The following is a 21,435-nucleotide window of genomic DNA, read 5'->3' as shown; positions in this document are numbered from 1 at the left end:
CTCCAACTTCCTGGAAGACCTACATTTTTGCTTTGTCTTTATAGTGTGTGTGTGTGTGTGTGTGCGTGTGTGTGTGTGTGTTGTGTTGTGTTGTGGTTCAGTCCTTTCCTTTCTTTCCATCTCATGAGTGCCAGGAATGAAATTTAACAACTTTCAAACAGTCTGCAACTCAGCAAATCTATACCTTCTTTAAATGCTCAATACCATACTGCAAGGGACATTTACAGAATTAGCTAAAACAAAAATAATGCTATAGAAGGAAAAAGTTTGATTTCTCCATTCACACAAAATCCCCAACTTGGCAGACTAAATTAAGTACTGTTCATGACTACACAGGTTTGAAATATAATGGCAAAGATTAGGGATGAGAGATCCAAAGCTGCGAAGAAAGGTAATCTGTTATACCTATGACACCGCTGAGGCAGGCATAGGAGTCTAAGGCTTCAGTAATGTCCTACTTTTAAGTGGAATGTTAGATATACTGGTACTCGCTAGTAAGCTTTTACCTGAACCCACAAACTAGATTCTTAGCTAAATACAATATGCTACTGAATACTGATTTCTTAGAAACAAACAAGCATAATATGGACACCTGTTTGACTTCTGAGAGTATGTTTATGCTATAAATCCTTTATCTTTGTAAATTTTGCATCAGAATGTCACTAAGACCAATAAAGGAAGAATAAATACCGTGTTTCTTATAGGGATCTTCTTGGGTTCTGGAGGCACGTCCTGTGGAACAAATTTCACTGGCTCCTTAATCTGTCTCCTTGATCGTTTGGTTCCGTCTGGCAAGGTTTCCATGGCCATGTCTGCTTCCATGTCACTGCTCCCTGCCTGGTCACACTCTGAGCACTGCCTGAACAAATTTTTGTTAAAATGAGGTAATATATTTATTATCTTCTGATTTTAGCAACAAATTCTATAAATACAAAAAGAATTCGTATACAAATACACACAGGTAGTATGATAACGACAACACACAGAAACACACCTCTACCCCTGCGAAAATGACTACCAGGAGTATATTATAGGAAACAATTCAATGTATCCATATATTACAAAAACAAACGGAACAATGCTATTGTGAACCAAATAACTCATAGATCAGTGACTAAGAAGGCATCTTCTCGTTGGAAATGATGACCTTTTTTATGTGACATATACTAAAAAATCTTTTATAGACTTTTATTCTTATATTCCTTTACCATTCCTTTTCATTGTATTTACTGACACAGTATGCTGAATATACCATTGTGGGGGAAAAAAATGAGATTTGTTAAGTTTGGTGGAGAGTAGGCATTTTACTTGGTAGATCAAGTAAAAACTGCATTGTCACTGAAGACCTTGAAATATTTATTCTGCCACATATATGTGCCCATTAAAACATTACAACCAAGCTGGGCATAGTGGTGCACACCTTTGATCCCAGCACTTGAGAAACAGAGGCAGGAGGATCTCTGAATGTTCGAAGCCATCCTGATCTACAGAGTTCTGGGACAGTCAGGGCTGTAACAGACAAACCCTGCCTTGAAAAAAACAAATAAACAAAACAAACACAACACAATACCACCATCTATTAAAAGTAAAAGAATAAAAAAGTATATTTCCAAAAGTTTGATTTGTGATATATGATATTTATGTGTTTGTGTTTGTACCTTTGAATGTAACTTAAAATTTCAAGCATCTCTAAACATTACTTATCACTTAATTAGCTCTCCATCAAAATTTGTATTTTTGATATACCAATACTACAGATTTACTATAAAGCTTATATTTGCTTTCAAAACTGAAATATTTAAATTCTCGGCTCTACAACATAAATACAAAGTACCGTTTGTTTTGCTGATACAATCATATTAACTGCTACAATGCAAAATAACCAGTGAGAAAAACAAAGCGTTATTCTGTAATGCATTACTTAGAAAAATTTTATGTGTTATGTTGCTAGGCAACTAAAGATGTTTTATAGACTAACAAATCAATAATAAACTAAAGTGCTTTTATACTTCTCTAAATAAAAACATCAATAACTGATAATGGTACTATATAAATACCTTACATGACTCCAGAATTTAAATAGTGGATATATTCTAAGAGGAAAATAAAATTTAAAAAACTATGAAATGCTAAGGTTTTGTTTTTGTTTTTAATAATAATATACCACAGCCATTTAAGTAAATAAGTCTACAAACAATATCAAATTATGTCTCAAATGGATCAATTTTTCTATTTTATATCTCTAAATTATACAAACTAATAACAAATTGATCATTGAAATGTCAAAGTTTCTCAAGCATTCCAACCCTGTGTGTGTATGTGCGTGCACACACATGTGCTAGCGCTCACAAGTATACACACAGTACACCTGTACTCATGGAGAGCAGAGGACAACCTGAGGGTTGATCCTTAGGTCTCCTATTGGCTTTCAGCTTACTGATTAGGATACACAGTGTGACCAGCAAGCTCTGAAGATTTACAGTCTCTGCCTAAGCAGTATTGAGATTTCAATCATTCACCAACATCAAATCTGGCTCATATGGCTTAGGAATATTAAACTCAGGTCATCAGACTTGCACAGTAAGCACTGTAGAAACTGAGCCTTTCCCCTGTCACCCATATTAACTGTAAAATACATACGTCCCTATAATATGAAAACAGGTACAAAAGTGTGTAACCAGGTTTGTAAATGAAAACAGGTCATTTTATTTCTGTTTCTGTAACGACTACTCATCATTACAACATTCTGTTATGCTCATTCTCAAACCCACTAAAAACTGTGACAAATTAATTTGTTCTAGAAGATTCAGACAAAAAAAATGTCATGTTGTGAAACCCCAAAACATCAAAAATCTCAAAATGGCATAAAAATTTTGTTGCTGACAATACAGAACATATATTCCAATTTTAAGGAGTTGCCATGAGTCATGCCATATACACCTAACACAGATGGACAGTTTTTCCTTGTGACAATATATTAAACACTGCATTCTACACCTTCAAACACGCTTTAAGATATCGACATAACAGTCTAGTATAAAAGTCACAGCATATCCAATTCAATGAGATCACAGAACATTTGGAATGTCATGATTATCCTGGAATGTCAAAGGCATGTATACGAATTCATTTAATAATCTATGGCAATACTATGATACACAAGCATATTAAACAAACTCATCTTATCATCTATATATTTACTTAATACATATATTCTATCAGAGATAGGCCCTACAGTTTGTAATTCCTGTGCAAAAAAAACAATCTTAAAATAATTGAAGTAATCAAAACTATTAGCTGACACTGCCCCCTCAAAGATCCAAAACCACTTAGGAAAAACCCCAACAACAGGAATGGGAAGCCCTCTTTTGATTTGTAGTCCAAGGTTGTCCAAGAGACTTCCAAAACATATGGGTTATTGTTATTGCCCTCAGTTGCCCTGGAGGTGGAAGGTAAATCCCTATTGCTGAAGACACTAAGCACTGCAGACATAGGGCTCAGAGGCTCCCAAGCTGGAGCTGACCTGAAAGCCGCCACGCCCAAGAAGCAAGAGTAGTGTTTGGAATGAGAAAAAAGGAAGAGATGATGTAATTATATTATACTTTCAAAAATAAAAGAAAATTATTTTTTAAAACTATTAAATAAAATGGAGTTTGAACACTAAACAACAAAACTTCATGTGAGGAATTATGCAAAAGAACAACATTCACTTTCATGTTTAAATACCAATATAACCTTTTCAATTTGCTACACCTTCTGTCCAGCACCACTATCAAATCATCTTTTAAAAAAATATTCTTCAAGTTTGGCATGGTAGCACACATCTTTAATCCCAGCACTCAGGAGGCAGAGACAGGCCTGAGTTCAAAGCCATCCTGGTCTACAGAGTGAGTTCCAAGACTGCCAGGTGTATACAGAGAAACCCTGCTTGGAAAAAAAAATCCTCAAATAATCACCAAAGGTTATTTCTGGGTAAGATAGAATACAAAAAGATGCATGCCTATGCCAGTTAAGAGGAAGGGTCATATACCCTGAAAAGAAGAGAGTTAGAAGTTCATGAAAGTTGTGACCAGATCTCTGAAAAATGCAGAATAAAAGACTGGAATGCACAGAAGAGAAGTAAAATATACAACTCACAAAAACCACTTTTTCCCACATATGCGTACATCTAAACTGTATGTGTTTATGTGCATATTGTTTGTGTGTAGGTGAAGGCCAGAGGAAGGCAGATACCTTGTGTCTTCCTCCATCATTTTCCATTTTATTTTTTTGTTGTTGTTGTAAAAAAAATTTTCATACAATACATTCTGCTCATGTGCTCCCCTGCCCCAGATCCACTTTATTTGTTGAGACAGGTTCTCTCATTCAACCTGGAACTCATAAGTACAGCTAGACAGGATGTTTTCCAGGAGTCTCATGTTTTTGCTTCCAAGGGCTAAAATTACGCACACTGAAACCACACAGCGCTTCTTATTCTGACCGTAGGGATCCAAACACAGGTTCCCAAACAGGTACAATAAGCACTGTAGGCCACTAAGTTATCTCTCTGGCTCCTAAAGCCAGAGCCTTTTAATAGATTGCAATGCCAGGATTCAGGTCCTTTTCTTTTCTAAAACTAGAAATGATGTGGGATTCCCCTCTGTATATGCTGTGAATTTGTTTTATTGCCATTGGTTAATAAAGAAGCTGCTTTTGGCCAATAACTTAACAGGATAAAGCCAGGCAGAAAATCCAAATGGAGATGTACAGAGAGAGTAGGCAGAGTCAAGGAGATGCCTAAGGAGATAGATGCCCTAGAACCTTACTGGTAAACCAGGAGCCTCATGGTAAGGAATGGGTTAACTTAAGATGTAAGAGTTAGTTAACAAGAAGCCTGAGCTAATAGGCCAAGCAATGTTTTAATTAATATAGCTTCTGTGTGATTATTTGGGGTCTCGGTGCCCGGGAACAAAAAAGCAGCCTTCCTACACAGAACAATTACATCTGCGTAAAAATAATATTCATATTCACTTTATAGTTTTTTCCTTTCTTGCATTCCCCTTCCTGAAATACTGCAACAATCAGTCTATTAAAATCTGAGCATCTGTCTCCTCTTTACAATAAACCTAGGATAAAATTCATTATCTACATCTGGAATGGTTACTGTTAACAGTCAACTTGACGGAATCTATAATCACCTGGGGGATTCTAAAGATACACCTCTGGGGCACCATCTGGATTATGTTAAGTGACATAGAAAACCCCATCTTACTGCGTGACCACTACCTAGGCATGAGACAAAGCTCTTTCTGCCTTGACATCACAGCCGTGATGTGGGAGTCTTCTGTTTTGTGTTGATTTCATTGGTTAAATAAAGAAACTGCCTTAGCCCTTTAATCAGACGGAAAATTAGGGAGGCAGAGTAAACAGAACAGAATGCTGGGAGAAAGAAGCTGAGTCAAGGAGTCGCAATGATTCTCCCACTCCAGACAGACGCAGGTTAAGATCTTCCCTGGTAAGCCAGCTCATGGGCTACACAGATTATTAGAAATGGGTTAGATCAATATGTAAGAGCTAGCCAATAAGAGGCTGGAACTAATGGGCCAGGCAGTGTTTAAAAGAATACAGTTTCCGTGTAATTATTTCAGGTATAAAGCTAGCCGGGTGGCGGGACACAGCCCCGCTGCTCATATTACAAACACAGCCGTGAGGGCCTGTACCTCGAACTGTGAGCAAATATGACCTCTCTCAATCTTAAGTTGTTTTCGTCAGGGTGTTACATCACAGAAAAAAAAAAGTCAATAAAATATCTGTAGTGATCCAACATGACTAAGTCGGTAAAAGATAATTAAGAAATGGTAGTCATGGTGGGATGCAGTTAAGTTGGTAGAGTGCTAAGCACACAAGAGCCCTGGGTTTAATCCCTTATACCACATAAACAGCAAGTTGACCCAGGTCTACAATCCCAGAACTCAGGAGGGAAAAGCAGGAGGCTAGGAAATCGATGGCTATCTCCAGCTATGTATGACTTCAATACTGGACTGGAAAATGAGATTCTGTCTTTAAAAAAAAAAAGTTTTCAAAGTGTCTGGATTTTCAAAGAATAGCTGATGAAACTTAAAACTTGTTTAACTTCAAAATAAAATTAATGAATTTGAGAAATACCAAATCATAAAAAAAAAAAGAAAAATCCCTGGTGCCTTATGTAAGAAAGAACACATTGCTAAGATTAAAAATTTAATTTCTATAAAAATTATTCAAGTAATAGAAAGACATAAATATTCTATTCAAAAGTATGAAAAATACTTTACTATGAATCAGTGATATAGAAAACCAATTCCAACCACACGCAGTCTGTTTCACTCACCAGTAACTGTTTTTGGTCTTTCTTGGCATCCGTGTAAGGGGAGGATCAAGGCACCCAAGGTGGTAATGCAGCTTACAGGTGTCACACAGTAAAAGAAGGTGCTGATCATGGTTCTTCTTACAAATTCCACAACTTCAATAAAAGCAGCAAATAAGAATTACACTGATATCCATAGGGAAACAGTTTCAGTATAGCAGCTCTGCGTTCAACCGTCTTCTGTTAATGTCATTTCTGGTCCTTAGAGACTGAATTTTGCTAAATGGACTAGGCTGGCCCTGACCTCATGCAGGAACAATTGGTATATGCTGCAAGGACCCAGCAATCAACTCATGTTTTTCCATAGCACCCACTGTTTTAACAACACCAGTAACTGTTAGAGCTAAATACAGTATGTTAAAAATAGCTTAGTTCTAACATACGCTTAAAGTTTTCTAATGCTAAACTCATTAAAGAATGGGAATACTTAAAGATTCTCAATATAGCCTTTTAATTATTATTTAAAATTTATGTTATTAGTTCAATTTTTCTTTAGAAACATAAACTATGAAAAACACAAAAATTTGAAAAACAATATTCTAATTTTGAAAACTACCCTGAAGGTCAAAACAATTATTTCGCAAACTTTTTTACTATTAACTGCAGACCATTCACACAGCATTAAACATATAAATAAGCTACATTTTCTCTTTTCACAAACACCAGACCTTGAATTAAAAGTAAAATACTAATTATTAGTGATAATATCACAAGTGATATGAATTTTAGTTAACATTTCTTGTGGGAAAACAAAATTTTACTTCTAAGAAAATGAGCACCATGGCTTGAAAATGTAGCATATATTTAAATTGGGGACACACAGAATGTTGGAAAAGTTGTCTGAGAACATAAGGAAAACAGCAATGCACAGCAAATTGAAGAATAATAATGTCAGATGTTTTCAATATTCCAAGAAAACACATATGTAAAGCTGTAATAATAAAACAAATGAACAACAGTAATCAAAAAATAAAGCACCTGATCTTAAGCAAAAATCAGTTTAAACATATTCTAAAGCAAAAAGTAACTGTAGTCATAAAACCCAGAAGTCTAGTGCTATGCCTAATATTTTCAAAAGAACCTACCACACTTGGGAAAACAGTTCTGGGGATACACTAACGCTCACACTAAAAATTAAGACAATAATGTGCTTTTACATATTTCACATATATTCACACATGTATATATGCATATATAGGCGTATTATTAATATATGTATTTAGAGCACATAAATAGATATAAATACATTTTCTAAACTCTCACTTATTGTGATTAATACATTACAGAAAAAAGTGATCTATTATTTAAATATAGAAAAATGAGGACTTTATTTAGATATAGAAAATGGAATTGTCATGAAAAAGCACAATGATCAATACTGTTAAAATACTGAGTAAAAAAATAATAAAGGAGAAAAGTATGTCTGGAAAAGAAATTATTACAACTGATAAGGGAGAGAAAAAGTACAAACAGATTAAAATATAAAAGTCATCATCTTTATCCACTATCATTCATCCCTACCTAAACCAAGATCAAAATTTTACAACATATTCAAGTAAAATATAAATGTTCACTTTTTTATTATGTTCATTAACATAATAATTACATAATTATTGATTATAAGTAAATTTAAAAGATTAAATTTAACATAACAGGTATAACACCGCACCTGAACTATTTCATCTGGGTATTTTCTAATTTCTTAAAAAGAATTCTGTTTCCATGGGACATACAAAAATTTATTCGCAGTTCCTAAGTACATCATTTATCTTTCTGAAGAACAATAAATATCTCTTGTATTATCCACCTTACAAAGCATTTTTGATCAAATGAACCAGAAACACACTTAGCTGAAATTCTGAAATGGACCATAATTCGGTCTCAGATATGTAAAGCACCTTCTGACTAGTACATATTAGTTGAAAAATAAGCAATATTATCTTTTATGATTTTATTACTTGCCTATAAAGTACTGTAGGGAGAGCAGATGTCTTGTGTGTGCCTCCTTCTTTCTTACTTGGTTTTCTCTCCTTGGGTGCTCGTAAGATGGCTGGTACATTCAACTTCTATTGACATGAACAAAGGCAGTAGATGCTGCTTTAAAGATGAAGTAAAAGAAGCATTTTCCCCTATTTGCTACTAAATGTAACTAAATAAGCTCGGGTTCAGAGAGGTAAATCTGCTTTACCAGCTACATTAGCAAAGAGAAAGAAAACTCTAACTGCACAATCTCATCAGTTCCTAGAAACAAACTTAATAGTATGAGAATTATACTACTTCAGCTTGAAAACCCTAAAAGAGGGGCACAGTAGAGAAGGCTTAACAGTGTAACACAGTATACTTGGGCAAAAACATCAGTGTTGTTTCTTTGTAACTTCCCAGCTATATTGCTGTTCCATAGGTTAATTAGAAAAATTATCTTATTGGACCAAACCCTGTAAAATAGCAGATGAGATTCTCTTTGGCTCCCTACTAATCTATAGTATGCTGGCTTCAGAGACAGCAACCATCTATCAAAGTCATTTCTTAGTGGCCCAGTGAGCCCACATCTGTTCGGCCAACTGGAAAAGCATCACAAAATGATAAACGTGAATTTTAGGTCTGTGCATGCCACCGTCACACAATGCAGTTTGCAATCTTCTATGAAGTTATTTAATAAATAAAAATGTCTTTTATAGTAGATAATATTTTAAGCTGTAGAGGAGGTTTTTATGGAAAAAATATAAACCAAGCCAAAACAAATGCTAGATTGGCAAGTAACCTCTTACACTCCCCAAATACCATAACCTTCTAAAATCTATTAACTACCTATTAACATAAACAAGAGTTAATATGTCCAAAGGCAACTCTTCCTCTTTGCCTTTTAAAATGAATTATTCTTTGTAGTTCAACTGACATGCAATCTGTCCACAAAAGAAGTTTCTTCAAAGTCAACACGGTACTATACAATTCAAATGCATTACTTAGATCTACATTGACTATCTCTGGAAGTTGATTTTTACAGGTGTCTGAGATGTATACAATTAAAAGTCTTACAAACTACTTTAACAGAATAAGAACCATAAACAGGGAGTCTCTGTCACCTATCTTTATAACTGAAATTATCTGAAACAAAAATCTTATCATTTATTGCACAATATATAAATGGACATCCAAAAACCTCCATTTTATTATGTTTTTTATTTTAATATGAAGCATATTAACAAGCTACAATTGCTCAAGGAGAAAAGGCCTTCCTTTTGCTTGTCCTATAACGACAACTAATAGTTACCAACAGATAAAAAAAAGCACACTTTAATATCTAAGTTTCAAAAACTGTATCTCTTGTTCAGATGAAAATCAAATTAACATGAAAATCATGGCTGTGGTTTGAATTTTTAATTTTAAATACAAATAAACTGAAGAAATAAGTAGGGTATAAGAATGGAAAAGAAAAAATTATGGCCAAGAATCTAAAACCACTGAATAAAGAATATACTAGAGAAAACTCATGCTTTCATATCTTAGCTCATCAGAAATGACAGGTCAATCAATTTGAGCAAGTGGGAAAAAAATGCCATCAAGACAGTTGATGAAAGAACCAAATTAAGCTACAGGTTCTCAGCAGGCAGTGGCTGCCAGTAGTCTGGAAGTATTTCAGAAGGAAATCATTACCTTAGGGAATTAGGCTCTGATCGAACAGAATCATTTATTCAACCAAGTGGCTGTTGTGTAAGAAATAGATACTCTGGACAATTACACAGAAGGCAAGAATTGAAGTGAGCTCCTAAAAAGAAACTAACCTGCCCTGTAATTCGGCCAAGTAAGGCCCATATACCTTGCCCTTCACTTCGAAGTTTCCCGTTCAGATTTTGCAGTTCTTCTAAAGATTCACAGAGCTACAAAAAGAGTATGTAAAATTAGTAAGTTTTTATATGTACAAATACGTAAACAAGAATATTCACATTTATTTTCCATATAGAATGTATTCAAGTCAGATAGCTACTGAAAGACAGATATATTATTATTATTTAGCATATGATGATATGCTCAAGAGAGGGCAAACATTTTCTGTTATTCTAGTGTTTTTATGATGATAATTACCTATCAATATATTTCTTTATAGTTTGGCACATAATAATTTGACACATACTTTGCTTTATCATTCATATCTCCATCACTTTTCTCATGAGAAAACTAAGACTCAGAGGTTCATTTGGCTGAGATCAAAATAACTACCTAAAATCTCCAGATCTTCTAGCTTTAACTCCCCACAATCTTTAGCGATTACTAGATGTTACTTCCTACTAGTTTTAACTCTTTAAGTGTTTTTTGAACAATAACTACATACCAGTTTAAATATTCATGCAACTTAGAACCTAATAATTCAGCAATATCTTGATTTATATATTATTAAACAAAGAGATACAATAATATTTTAAATTAGAAAATATTTATAGCAAAAATACCATCTAATTTAGAAAAGACTTCTAGCCAGGTGGTGGTGGTAAACGCCTTTAATCCCAGCACTCTGGAGGCAGAGGCAGGCAAATCTTTGTGAGTTAAAGGGTTGGACTACAGAGTGAGTTTCAGGATATCCAGGGCTACACAGAGAAATCCTGTCTCACAAAAAGGTAAAAAGAAAACAAAATTTAAAAAAGAAAGACTACTAATTTAAGAGTGGGTTTTACAATTTTAATCCTATTTTAAAAAAGGTCTATAATGCTTTGTGCACTTAAGAATTAAAGAAACAAACCACCACCTCTGAGACCAGATGACTATAAGGCCATGTGCAAGTCACGTCACCTCCTCAGACCTCAGTTCCGACCCCTAAAAATAGGAACAATAATGATGATGACTCACACTAAGGACAAGGAGAGAACTAAATGACTTACTATGTGTATAGAGATCAGAACTGTGCCTGGCGTAAGAAAGTGCTCAGTAAGAGAATGACAATAATGAAAATGATGATGAAGGTCAGAAAAGAGCCTAAGAGCTATAGAATTTCACACTGAAACACAGAAATGCAAAAAAATAACAAAAGAATTATAAAGACAATCTACTAAATACTGTGTATTTGTAGCCAACGTACCTTATTATATTCTACATGAAGCTTTTCTTGCTCATTTTCTAATTTATCCTTTATATTCTTTTGTTCAGCCATATTTTCCTGAATTTGAATCATGCGCATATTTCTCTCTATTTAAATTAAATATCCAATTTTACTTCAGTATATAGTAAAGGCTAATATAAAACATACACAAAGAATCAAACTAGCCACAAAGATGGTCAATTGGATAAACTAACATTTTTCAAACCATTTTAAGTATATTTAAGAAAACAAAACATGAGCCTGGAATTTACAAAATGCTACAACTTAGGAAAATAAACATGGCTCTGACATATACAACATAAGAATGATTTTCTAAAACATTATTAGTATATCAAATTCTGTCATTAATAAATTATTCTCAGGGAGACTGTGCGTGCATCAGTGTCTATACTGACCAAAATAGTAATTCACAAAATCAGCAGTGAGAGCTGGCTGCTTGTGTTTCCTCCTTCCGTCCACACTAGAACTGGTATCTGAATTGTCCACTGGGAAGATATCTGTACTGATCCCCATCAGCTCTGCTTTTCGCATCAGTTTACGAATGGCCGAAGCACTACTCGTGAGTGGCCTGGGTAACTTTTCCCTTGGAACCCAGGCTTGCGGTCTGGTAGATCGAGCCAACTCTGCCTTGGCACGATACTGCTGTAGTCGGGCATTGATCCTTGCCTATAAAGAAATGCAGAAAGTTTGACAGAAAAAAAATGGAATATATTCCTCATAACTTTAACATTTATGCTTAGAGAAGATAACAATACTAAAATCTTACTAAATCTTACAATTAAGGCAAATGAGATTCATCAGTGGTCTTGAAGATGTATCACGTAAGTCCAGAGTTGTACTAAATGGATCCACACCTCATAACAGCTGCCTTCAGATGGGGTCCTAGGGCTGAAGGTGAAGTGGACAGGAGCCTGCATCCCTAACCCAGAAGCAATCTCCAATTGATAACCACTGTGAATGAAAACCTAGTTTCCCCCAAGGCAATCTCACTGAGGAAACAAACCACTTGTAAGGATAGGCTGCACGCCCAACAGCACATGGACAAGGTTAAACAAACTCAAAGGACTCTTGTCTCATAGTACCATGTCAGAACTTTCCCTTTATTTAAACAAAGTTTTTGTATTATGTTTTAATTTCAATTATATATATATTATATATATGCATATATAAAAAACCAATTATATGACCATACACACACACACACGTGCGTACACGTTTTTGTTTTTTCTCATTTCCCTTTTCACCCTACAGGTCCTTTACATATACAGTGTGGCTTGTGGCTTCCAATTTAGCTTTTTTGAGATTCCTGTGTGTGATAACAAATGGATCTGTTTCTTATGCCTTCTTTTGGGTTATTTTTTCCTTCTGTTTGTTTTGTCCTATTCCAGTGTGCTAGTTTTTATTTTATCTTATTCTATTATAATCTCTTAGAAGCTTGTATTCTTTAAAAAAAAAAAAAGACTGTTTTCTTTTATTAAAAACAGATTCTTTTCCTATACAATACACCCTGATAATAGTTTCCCCTCCCTCCACTCCTCAGTTCTATCCCACCTACCTTCCCTTCTAGATCAACTCACTTTTTGCCTCTCATTAGAAAAGAACAGGCTTTCAGGAGATAACAACCAAACATGGCAAAATGAAATATAAGAAGATGAAGAAAAAACTTTCATATCAAAGTTGGACATGACATCCCAACAAGAGCACGGAAAAAGTGGAAATACACTCATTCTCCGAGTCAGGAGTCCCATGAAGATACTAAGCTAATAACTATAATACATATGCAGACCCTTTGCTTGCTGCTTCAGGGTTCTGAGCTCATATACACCTTGTTCGCCTGGTGTCCTCCACCCCCTCTGACTCTTACAATCTTCTTGCCTCCTCTTTTGCAGGATTTCCTGTACTCTGAAGGGAGGGATTTGATGGAGATCTCTACCTTAGACGCCTCTGCATAATGCCTTCAACCAAATTTTTCACCATGGAAATAGTACTTTACAAATGACTACACCATAGATATGATGAAATATAACTTCAGAAAGAAACTCTACTCGTGTTTAATCACAAACCACTGCTTAAGTAAAACTTTAAAACTACATTTATATGCTAGATTTCAGTGTCAATCACATGTCAATAGAAAACGCACATGAGATCTGAAAAGAAAACTGTAAGATTTGGTGTGATTTCCATACCTGTGCTTCAGGGGACAGTTGTTTTTCTCTCTCTTGCAAAGACATTTTACAATAGGATTGTAGAGCCAAGTAGTTTTTTCTTTTCCACTTTCTGTCTAACCTATCTGCATGTTGCTTACAATAAGCAAAAAATGGATCTGCTATATCCTAAAAAAAAAAAAAAGAGTTAAAAATTTTTATTCCAATGGGTCATTTCAAAATCAAACTATCACCAAATAATATTTTTTGACAAATCTGCTAGTGGTAGTTATATCAAGAAAATATTGAGGAAGTAATTTTCATACACCATGATAAAAATTACTTACTGCATTTGAAATGCTATCTATCAGCCTCAAATTACCAATATTTGTTTTTCTCTAAAGGCCTTCGCTGTGCTTAGAAGTATAGGTTATCCATACAACACCTGCTTACCATGAGCAAGACCTGGATTTGATTCCAGCAATGCAAAATAATAAAGGGCCATATGTATTACAAAATACTGACTAAAAAAAACTTTTGAAATTTGGGTATGTTTGTGTACTTCTATAAAATTTGTTGTGTGATACACAAAGTTTCAATAACCTTAGGGAGGAATCATGAGCAAATATTAAAGTTACATAAATGTACAAAAAAAGCAACAGTGAATACATATGTGTGTGTGTGTGTGTGTGTGTGTGTGTGTGTGTGTGTGTGTGTGTGTAAAAGACAAGTCAATACAAGCAAGTGAAACCTTCCTAACCCACTGGCAATGTACACATATATTTTATCTACTAGGTCAACCAATTTATAATTAATGTAGACCTCTGTGTAGTTCTTCGGGACTGAACAACTGCAGGACTGAGCATGACAGAAAACTCTTATCAACAAATGGCACCAATGTGGACAACTGCATCCATATAAAACCTGAGAGAGCTTGGGAAGTAATTCTACACACAAAAGAAGAGTTAAGCATGGTTTCTTTGTAGCAGGTTTTACTTGCGTGGGCTCTGTTTGCTTGAGGCAAGCATGTCTCATTTAAAAGAGATTTCCTGACTCAGCATTAGCTGCTAAAACCTTGTAGTTGTTTTAAGATCATCCACTAGAAAAAAAATTAAACGGTTTTTATGAATAGCCGACAGTATGCTTCTTGGTGGTGGCAGGGACCTTGAAACGCCATAGAGTTGTGGCAATAGACATGGCTCCAACCAGTACCTCCACCATGAGGCTAGAAAGCTAAGAAATGGGCTGGATCCAGCCATCAAAGCCACGGCTTTAACCCTAGCCACATGGTTTAGCAAATTAAAGACTCTTGTGTCAGAAAAGGAGAGATATACAGCAAAGATAGATTCAAAGACAAAGAAAACATTTAAATGGTTTACAGTGTGTTTAAAAACGTATGTAGGCTTGAGAGAGAAAAGAAAAAGGATAAAGTCCTTAAAAAAGAAAGAGAGTAGTTGAGTGTCATGGCACACACCTTTAATCCCAGCACTCGAGAGGCAGAGGCAGGAGGATCTCTGTAAATTCAAGGACAACCTGGTCTACAGAGTGAGTACCAGGACAGTCAAAGATAAACAGAGAAACCTAATCTCAAAAAACTAATATATTTAATATTAAATATAAAAATAAAAGAAATAGAGTTTAAAATAAAGCCATGTAAAGATGGAAAATACACAGAGAATTATTATTATTATTTTGAGAGTTATTGTGGTGTCTTTGAATTGTATGACTGTTGAGAAAGGAGCAACAGCTGCTAAAAGACATTTGATTATAAATGTTGCTGGATTAATCCAGCATACTCATTTTGAAATGCTTTGACTTCAAAATTTAAGTCAAAAGATATGTTACTTTGGAGAAGAGGTTTTGTTTTTGTTTTCCACAGGAAATGAGAAGCTGTAGACTCATTCTGGGATAACAAAAATCAGGTTGTTCAAGGAAGACCCCCTTGAGAACTCTCCAATAGGAGTGGATAGCCCAGATGATCCAACGTTTCAGAACTTAGTTTCCTCTGAGTTCTACATCCAGAACAGTTTCAAGAGTGAAAGCTGATATGATTAAGCCTCACAGAATTTTCCACTCAGGACTTGACAGTAATTCTAAATTTTCTTTAGGTCGCTTTAAGATTATCAGAGCCCCCAAGCAGCAGGAAGTAGCCTGGAAAACTATACCCGCATTCCCCAAAAATTGATTATGAATGTTTTTCTTTGTTTACAGTGTTGGTTACAAGTTGAACAGATAATAGTCAAAAAGAAAGCTAAACAACGGAGATTCAATTTAGAGTTCTTATTTTGAAAAAAAGGGGGGGGGAGTGCTGTGGGACAATGGTTTTACCCTGTAAAGATTTGTTTCTTGTACTTGTTTAATAAAATGCTGATTGGCCTGTAGCCAGGCAGGAAGTATAGGCGGGGCGACTAGGCAGGAAGTAGAGGTAGGGCAAGAAGGAGAATTCTGGGAAGAGGAAAGATTCAGTCTGTAGTTGTCACCCAGATACAGAGGAAGCTAGATGAGAATGCCTCACTGATGAAAGTACCAAGCCACGTGGATAAAATAGATAAGAATAATGGGCTAATATAAGACGCAAGAATTAATTAATAAGGAGCCTGAGCTCCTAGGCCAACCAGTTTATAATTAATGTAGACCTCTGTGTATTTCTTTGGGACAGAATGACTGCAGGACTGGGTATGACAGAAGACCTCTGTCAATATTTATCCTGTACAAAACAGATGAGGAAGGCCAGACACTGTCAATAACAAAATTCAGGTACTCCCCTTTTATCCTTTTATAACTAATATCTCAAAGGACTATGGTATCAGCCAAAGGGTACATTTTAATGCACTGGTCACGGTAGTCCAATAGACTCTGAAAACACAGGCTATTTTAATTGCCCTCGATTATCTCCTAGAGGTTGAAGCTATGTTTCCATTGCTGAAGAGACAGTATCTTGTACTTCAGACACAGAACCCAAACAATTCAAGCTGGTTCTGACCTGAAAGCCTCCTTCCTGAGGACTAGCTTTCATGATATAAGATAGTACCATGCAAGCTTCCAAAGGAGAAAAGCAACCAAAAGACCTACCCAGTTGTAACACCTATAAACTAAAACAAGGACAGCAGGGTATGCTATCCCAAAGGGTGCAATGATGGTATGCATACCTTAGTGATTGCTAACATTGCTCTAACTGAATGTAACGTCTACTCAACAAGAGGAGAACCATGCCAGGTATTAAAAACCTAGACAACTACCAGGGGCAGTGAAGTCATGGATCTTGGAAGAGAACCTAAAAGCACCAGTTTACTAAACCTGTATAATCCTAACTACATTATAAATATTTATACCTACAGCCAAGTTGAGATCTTGCCCCTCATCAAAGATACATCTCCCTGCAACAAACAACAGGTCACTGTAGAAAACTACAACCAATAAAAATACAGAGAACAAGTGACCATAGAGTACCCAGCCCCAACTGATACATGCATAACACAACTCCTGTACCTAAGGTTCAGGGATCAGAGTTTAAGAGGGACAGGAAACACAGCTTTTTTTGCAACTCTAATATCATAACATAAAAGCAGGATTCTCAAAACAATTTCAATACAAGGTCACATTGTTATGTTGTGTGTAATCTCTAGAAACCTCCAAAGCTTAGAACATATAAATACATATTTTATATTGTTATAAAAATAAGTTGATGTATAGGGTCCTAATCTAAAGTCAGTAAGTCTGGAGAAAATACTAGAGAGCTAAAACTAAACTCAGAGAATGAGCTACCTTAAAAAAAAAAAAAAAAGCCATATTCCTGTATAAAATATGTGCCATATAGTGGTCTGGTCAAATACTTTAGAGAAGATTATTTAGTTTCCCTTATACTTTCCAGTTGTTACAGGGCACAGCAGACATGAGAAGTCTTTGAACATAGCAATTGTGGGGTAGATAAACATACCTCTTCTGCTGCCGCCTCGGAAAGCAGGCCTTCTTTCTGCGCACAGGTAACATGAAAATAGGCTCTGCACATCCCTGCATCACAGCTAATGCAAACTCCAGTTCTAGCAAAGCGAGTGTCTTCACAAAAGCTACACTCCTATGAAAGTAACAGGAAAACTCTCACAGCAAAAGTATTTCTGAAGCAAAATTATCCTCTCATGAAGCACCCACTAAATATTACCAATGCAAAAAAAAAAAAAACCCAAAAAACTGTAGGCAAGCAAGTTCTAATGAAAAAGAGAATTCTTTGCACAACTCTAATAAGCCTGAACTAAACTGATAGAGTAGTAATAAGAAGAGATAATATTATAAGAGTACTTAGTTGCTAGGCACTTAGTCTTTTTAGTGCTTTACATATGCTAAGAGATAAAATCAATTTGGTAATTTTTCTTGTTACATTAAAAATGTTGAAGTAATAATGGGCTGACACCTGTTCTAAATAAAGTGTGGTTTTTATATTCTTTTTCTTAATTTTAATAAAATTCATTTCAAAGTTAAAATAAAATTTATTTAATCCAACTGTGTAACAAGGTATTCTCTGGGTCCCAGAGAATAGAAACAGTATCAATTAATATGCATTTTTACAACGTAGGTTATCTGAAGTTATACCATATGGAAAAATCAATAAATTAGTCCTCTGAGGAAACATCTATCAACTAATGATTCAAACATGATGACCATACCTGATCCTTGAACTAAGGAGGAAGAGGCAGGCTGGCTACTATAAGTTTGAGGCTGACCCAAGCTACAGTTAGATATTACCTCAAAAATACAAAAGCAAAAACAAAATTACTGAATAATATAAATGACTTAGTGCTAAGAGTTCCTCAAGGAATGTGCTTGCTATTAAACACCTCTGGAATAATTCACAATTATTTTAAAAAGCTATGTAAAGAAACAAATAAAATTTTCAATTTCACCTAATCATAAAGTTGATCTTACCTTGGCACCATATTTAGAATAGTTCATTTCTGTTAGTGTTACTGGTCGTAACTTATCAATATCTCCAAAGGCTACTCCAGGAACATATAGGGCACAAACAATGTGAACCCATCTGTAAGAGAAAAGATGCAATTCTGCTGTCAAATGCTTTCCTGAAATTCTCACATAGAAGATGAACATAAAATATGTTCCACCTCAAAATACTACAGAAAGCACTCAACAATCAGATGGTTTAAAAAAAAATTCATCTCAGACTCTTAACTGGAAAACACAGAACACCCATAGAGTGATGCTCCATTGTGGAAAGCAAGCGTACCATGAGCAGTGCTCTTCCAGAAGTCCGTCTAGTCAAAATGCAGGTCCAGCAACCATAGCTGCTCTGCTCTTACAACTCACTGCACTTTGGACTTACCTGGTATTCTTAAATATTTGCATAAGAATGCTTTCAAGGACAACAAAACATTGCCCTCATATTCCAGGAAAAATATTCACATTCATTACTGTGAGCACTTTTAGAAGTAAGGACTCTAATTTAAGGACTACAAAGTTATTTTGCAATAATTAGATTAATTGTTCTTTACTGCTACCTTTCCCACAAAGTTGCTAAATATCCCCACGGATATATTTTTAGACAGTTTTGGCAGCAAGTTTAACTTTCATCTCAGGATAAAATGGTGGCTGGGAAGAGGTACAAAGCACAGTGATAATAATGGAGGAGTGCCATGTTTTCACTTTTCTCATCTGTTCCCTTTATAACCTAAGACCTGAAGTTTACAAACGTCACCTACAACTACATAGTATAAATTCTGCACAAAGCTGTTAACACTTTTAAAAAATGTTCAACTTTAGCACACTGAAAAAGAAAAATAAGTTAGTTTTGATTTCTTTAAACTGCCCTTAGCTATTATTACATGATTACATATCTATCTGTTTGCTTGCAGTCAAAATTTTGAATAGCTGCCTGAAATTTAAATAGCAGATATGCATAGTTTGTGTAAGAAAAACAGTAAAAGTTAGATGGCAAGTCTCTATAAACTTTGTGAATATATTAACAAATTTTGCTTTATCTCATCTTTAAAAGTTCTGATTTTAATATGTAATGTGTTTTAAACAACTAAGAATCACTCTATAGAGGTATTATGGAAAAGTTATAAAACTTTAACATTTTTATCATTTTTTGCAAAAAAGAATCTATCTATAGTTCTGAGATTATTTTCAATAGAACATTTTAATCCAATCTCCCAAATTCATTGTGCGGAGTTCAATATAAAGATAGCATCTCAACAAGCAGCCGCTTTCTCAATTTAATCTGTGAGGTTTCTTCATGCTCTAGTGATGTATCAAATGTGGCTGTTCTCTACAGGAGTTTATCTCTGATGAACCCAACAGCTGGCTGCTTGCTTTATGCTGACCTTCTTAGCATACATCGGAACAAGCCACAGGAGTAGTGGAGATTTCTGTGTGACTGGCACACAGATGTATCATTCTGCCCAGGCATGCACATGAGGACATCAACATGAGTCCTTATTAAAACATGCAGCAAAGTCACTGAAAATCATTAAGACAATTCAGCCCTTCAAGCACTTTTTTGTTCACATATTTTAGAACTTATGTAATGAAGTTGGGAAATCAAAACAACAAGAAAATCTTTCTTATTACTTTATCATCCATTTTGCTTAGAGTTATGATGACAGATGTTGATTGGGAAAAGGAGCAGAAAACAAGTATCACAAAACCACCGAAAGACAGAGGCAAACTGTCATTCTACAGCGGCAATGCATTCAATTACATTCATATATTGTTGATAGGCAGGCAACTCTAAGTAGCAATATACCTCCTTGAAGAAACTCTTACGTCACAGTAGAAACTACACTGATGGAATAATTTTCAAGTACATTTTCTGTGAAGTACCACATATTTAAAAAATATTTTAAAAATATCTACAGCATGTTACTTCCGTTCCTTCATCCCAAAGCCAATGACTAGGTTTCTCCTAGGTACAGAGCATTACATAGACAATCTGGGACGCAGATGTCTGTGAAGTGCTTAGGGCAGCGTGTAGCTCACTGTCTTCCATCAAGGAACATTTACTACAAGAAAAATAAAAATGTCTGTTTCCTATGGGTAGCAAATTGTTCTTCTCATGTTGCAAACCATGCTTTCAGAAGATTGATGTCTTTAAATACAGCAAGTCTAGTAGAGGAAAACAATGAGGCTGAAGAAATCCAGTGCTCTCTTACTTCTACTGTATGATAATGCTTACTGCACAGAGAAAAGGCCAACGACTCAGAGTCATCCTGCATTCCAAACACATAGGAGGACAACCTACAGAGGCTGCAAGGAGCACAGACACAGGTTGTTCTTTCTTCCACAAGAGCCACTCAGTCTCACTTTAGAGTATATATATTTTGCTTTGCTTTGTTAAATAAACTTCTGTTTAAAGTGGAAGCAGGAAAATAAATATATTTTATATATGATTATATTGATTATATATTTTATATATGATTATATTGATTATATATGATTGAATGAACGAATGAATGAAATTTATCTCCTGGCACTGCTGAAGAATGCATAGGCAGCTGCTACATTGCGGTTCTGTGGAACTTGTCCATATTGGGTTTCATGCTTTTAAGTTGATGAGGATGACTGACCAGGTCTCTTCCTCAAGAGGGCACCAGATCTCATTAAAGAGATTGTGAGTCACCATGTGGTTCTGAACTCAGGTCCTTTGGAAGAGCAGGCAGTGCTCTTTACCACTGATCTGCTAAATCTTCTATTTAAGAGAGCTCACCAATGCCAGCTGAATTGTGACTCGAAAAGCAGGGGATAAACCCGGACTCTCTGAATATGGCGGACAATGAGGGCTGCTGAGAAGCCAAGGACAATGGCACTGG

The 21,435-nt window shown here is 35.3% G+C and overlaps 1 protein-coding gene across 3 annotated transcripts in view; it reads right to left on the bottom strand.

Moving 5' to 3' along the window:
- Positions 1 to 21,435, bottom strand: part of Phf14 (PHD finger protein 14) — a 115,262-nt gene that overhangs the window by 65,470 nt on the left and 28,357 nt on the right. For all 3 annotated transcript variants that reach the window (XM_005363720.2, XM_026787512.1, XM_013352446.2), the window contains 9 exons: positions 18,539 to 18,650; positions 17,556 to 17,693; positions 13,661 to 13,807; positions 11,870 to 12,140; positions 11,454 to 11,560; positions 10,165 to 10,260; positions 8,345 to 8,448; positions 6,347 to 6,478; positions 691 to 859 (listed from right to left, as the gene is read on the bottom strand). In XM_005363720.2, the coding sequence (XP_005363777.1) occupies positions 691 to 859; positions 6,347 to 6,478; positions 8,345 to 8,448; positions 10,165 to 10,260; positions 11,454 to 11,560; positions 11,870 to 12,140; positions 13,661 to 13,807; positions 17,556 to 17,693; positions 18,539 to 18,650 (1,276 nt within the window). The remainder of the gene's footprint in view (positions 1 to 690; positions 860 to 6,346; positions 6,479 to 8,344; positions 8,449 to 10,164; positions 10,261 to 11,453; positions 11,561 to 11,869; positions 12,141 to 13,660; positions 13,808 to 17,555; positions 17,694 to 18,538; positions 18,651 to 21,435) is intronic.

This window comes from Microtus ochrogaster, linkage group LG10 (genome assembly GCF_000317375.1).
Source record: "Microtus ochrogaster isolate Prairie Vole_2 linkage group LG10, MicOch1.0, whole genome shotgun sequence".
NCBI lineage: Eukaryota > Metazoa > Chordata > Mammalia > Rodentia > Cricetidae > Microtus > Microtus ochrogaster.
Note: the sequence above shows the minus strand (reverse complement) of the source record. Positions and strands in the feature narration are given on the sequence as shown.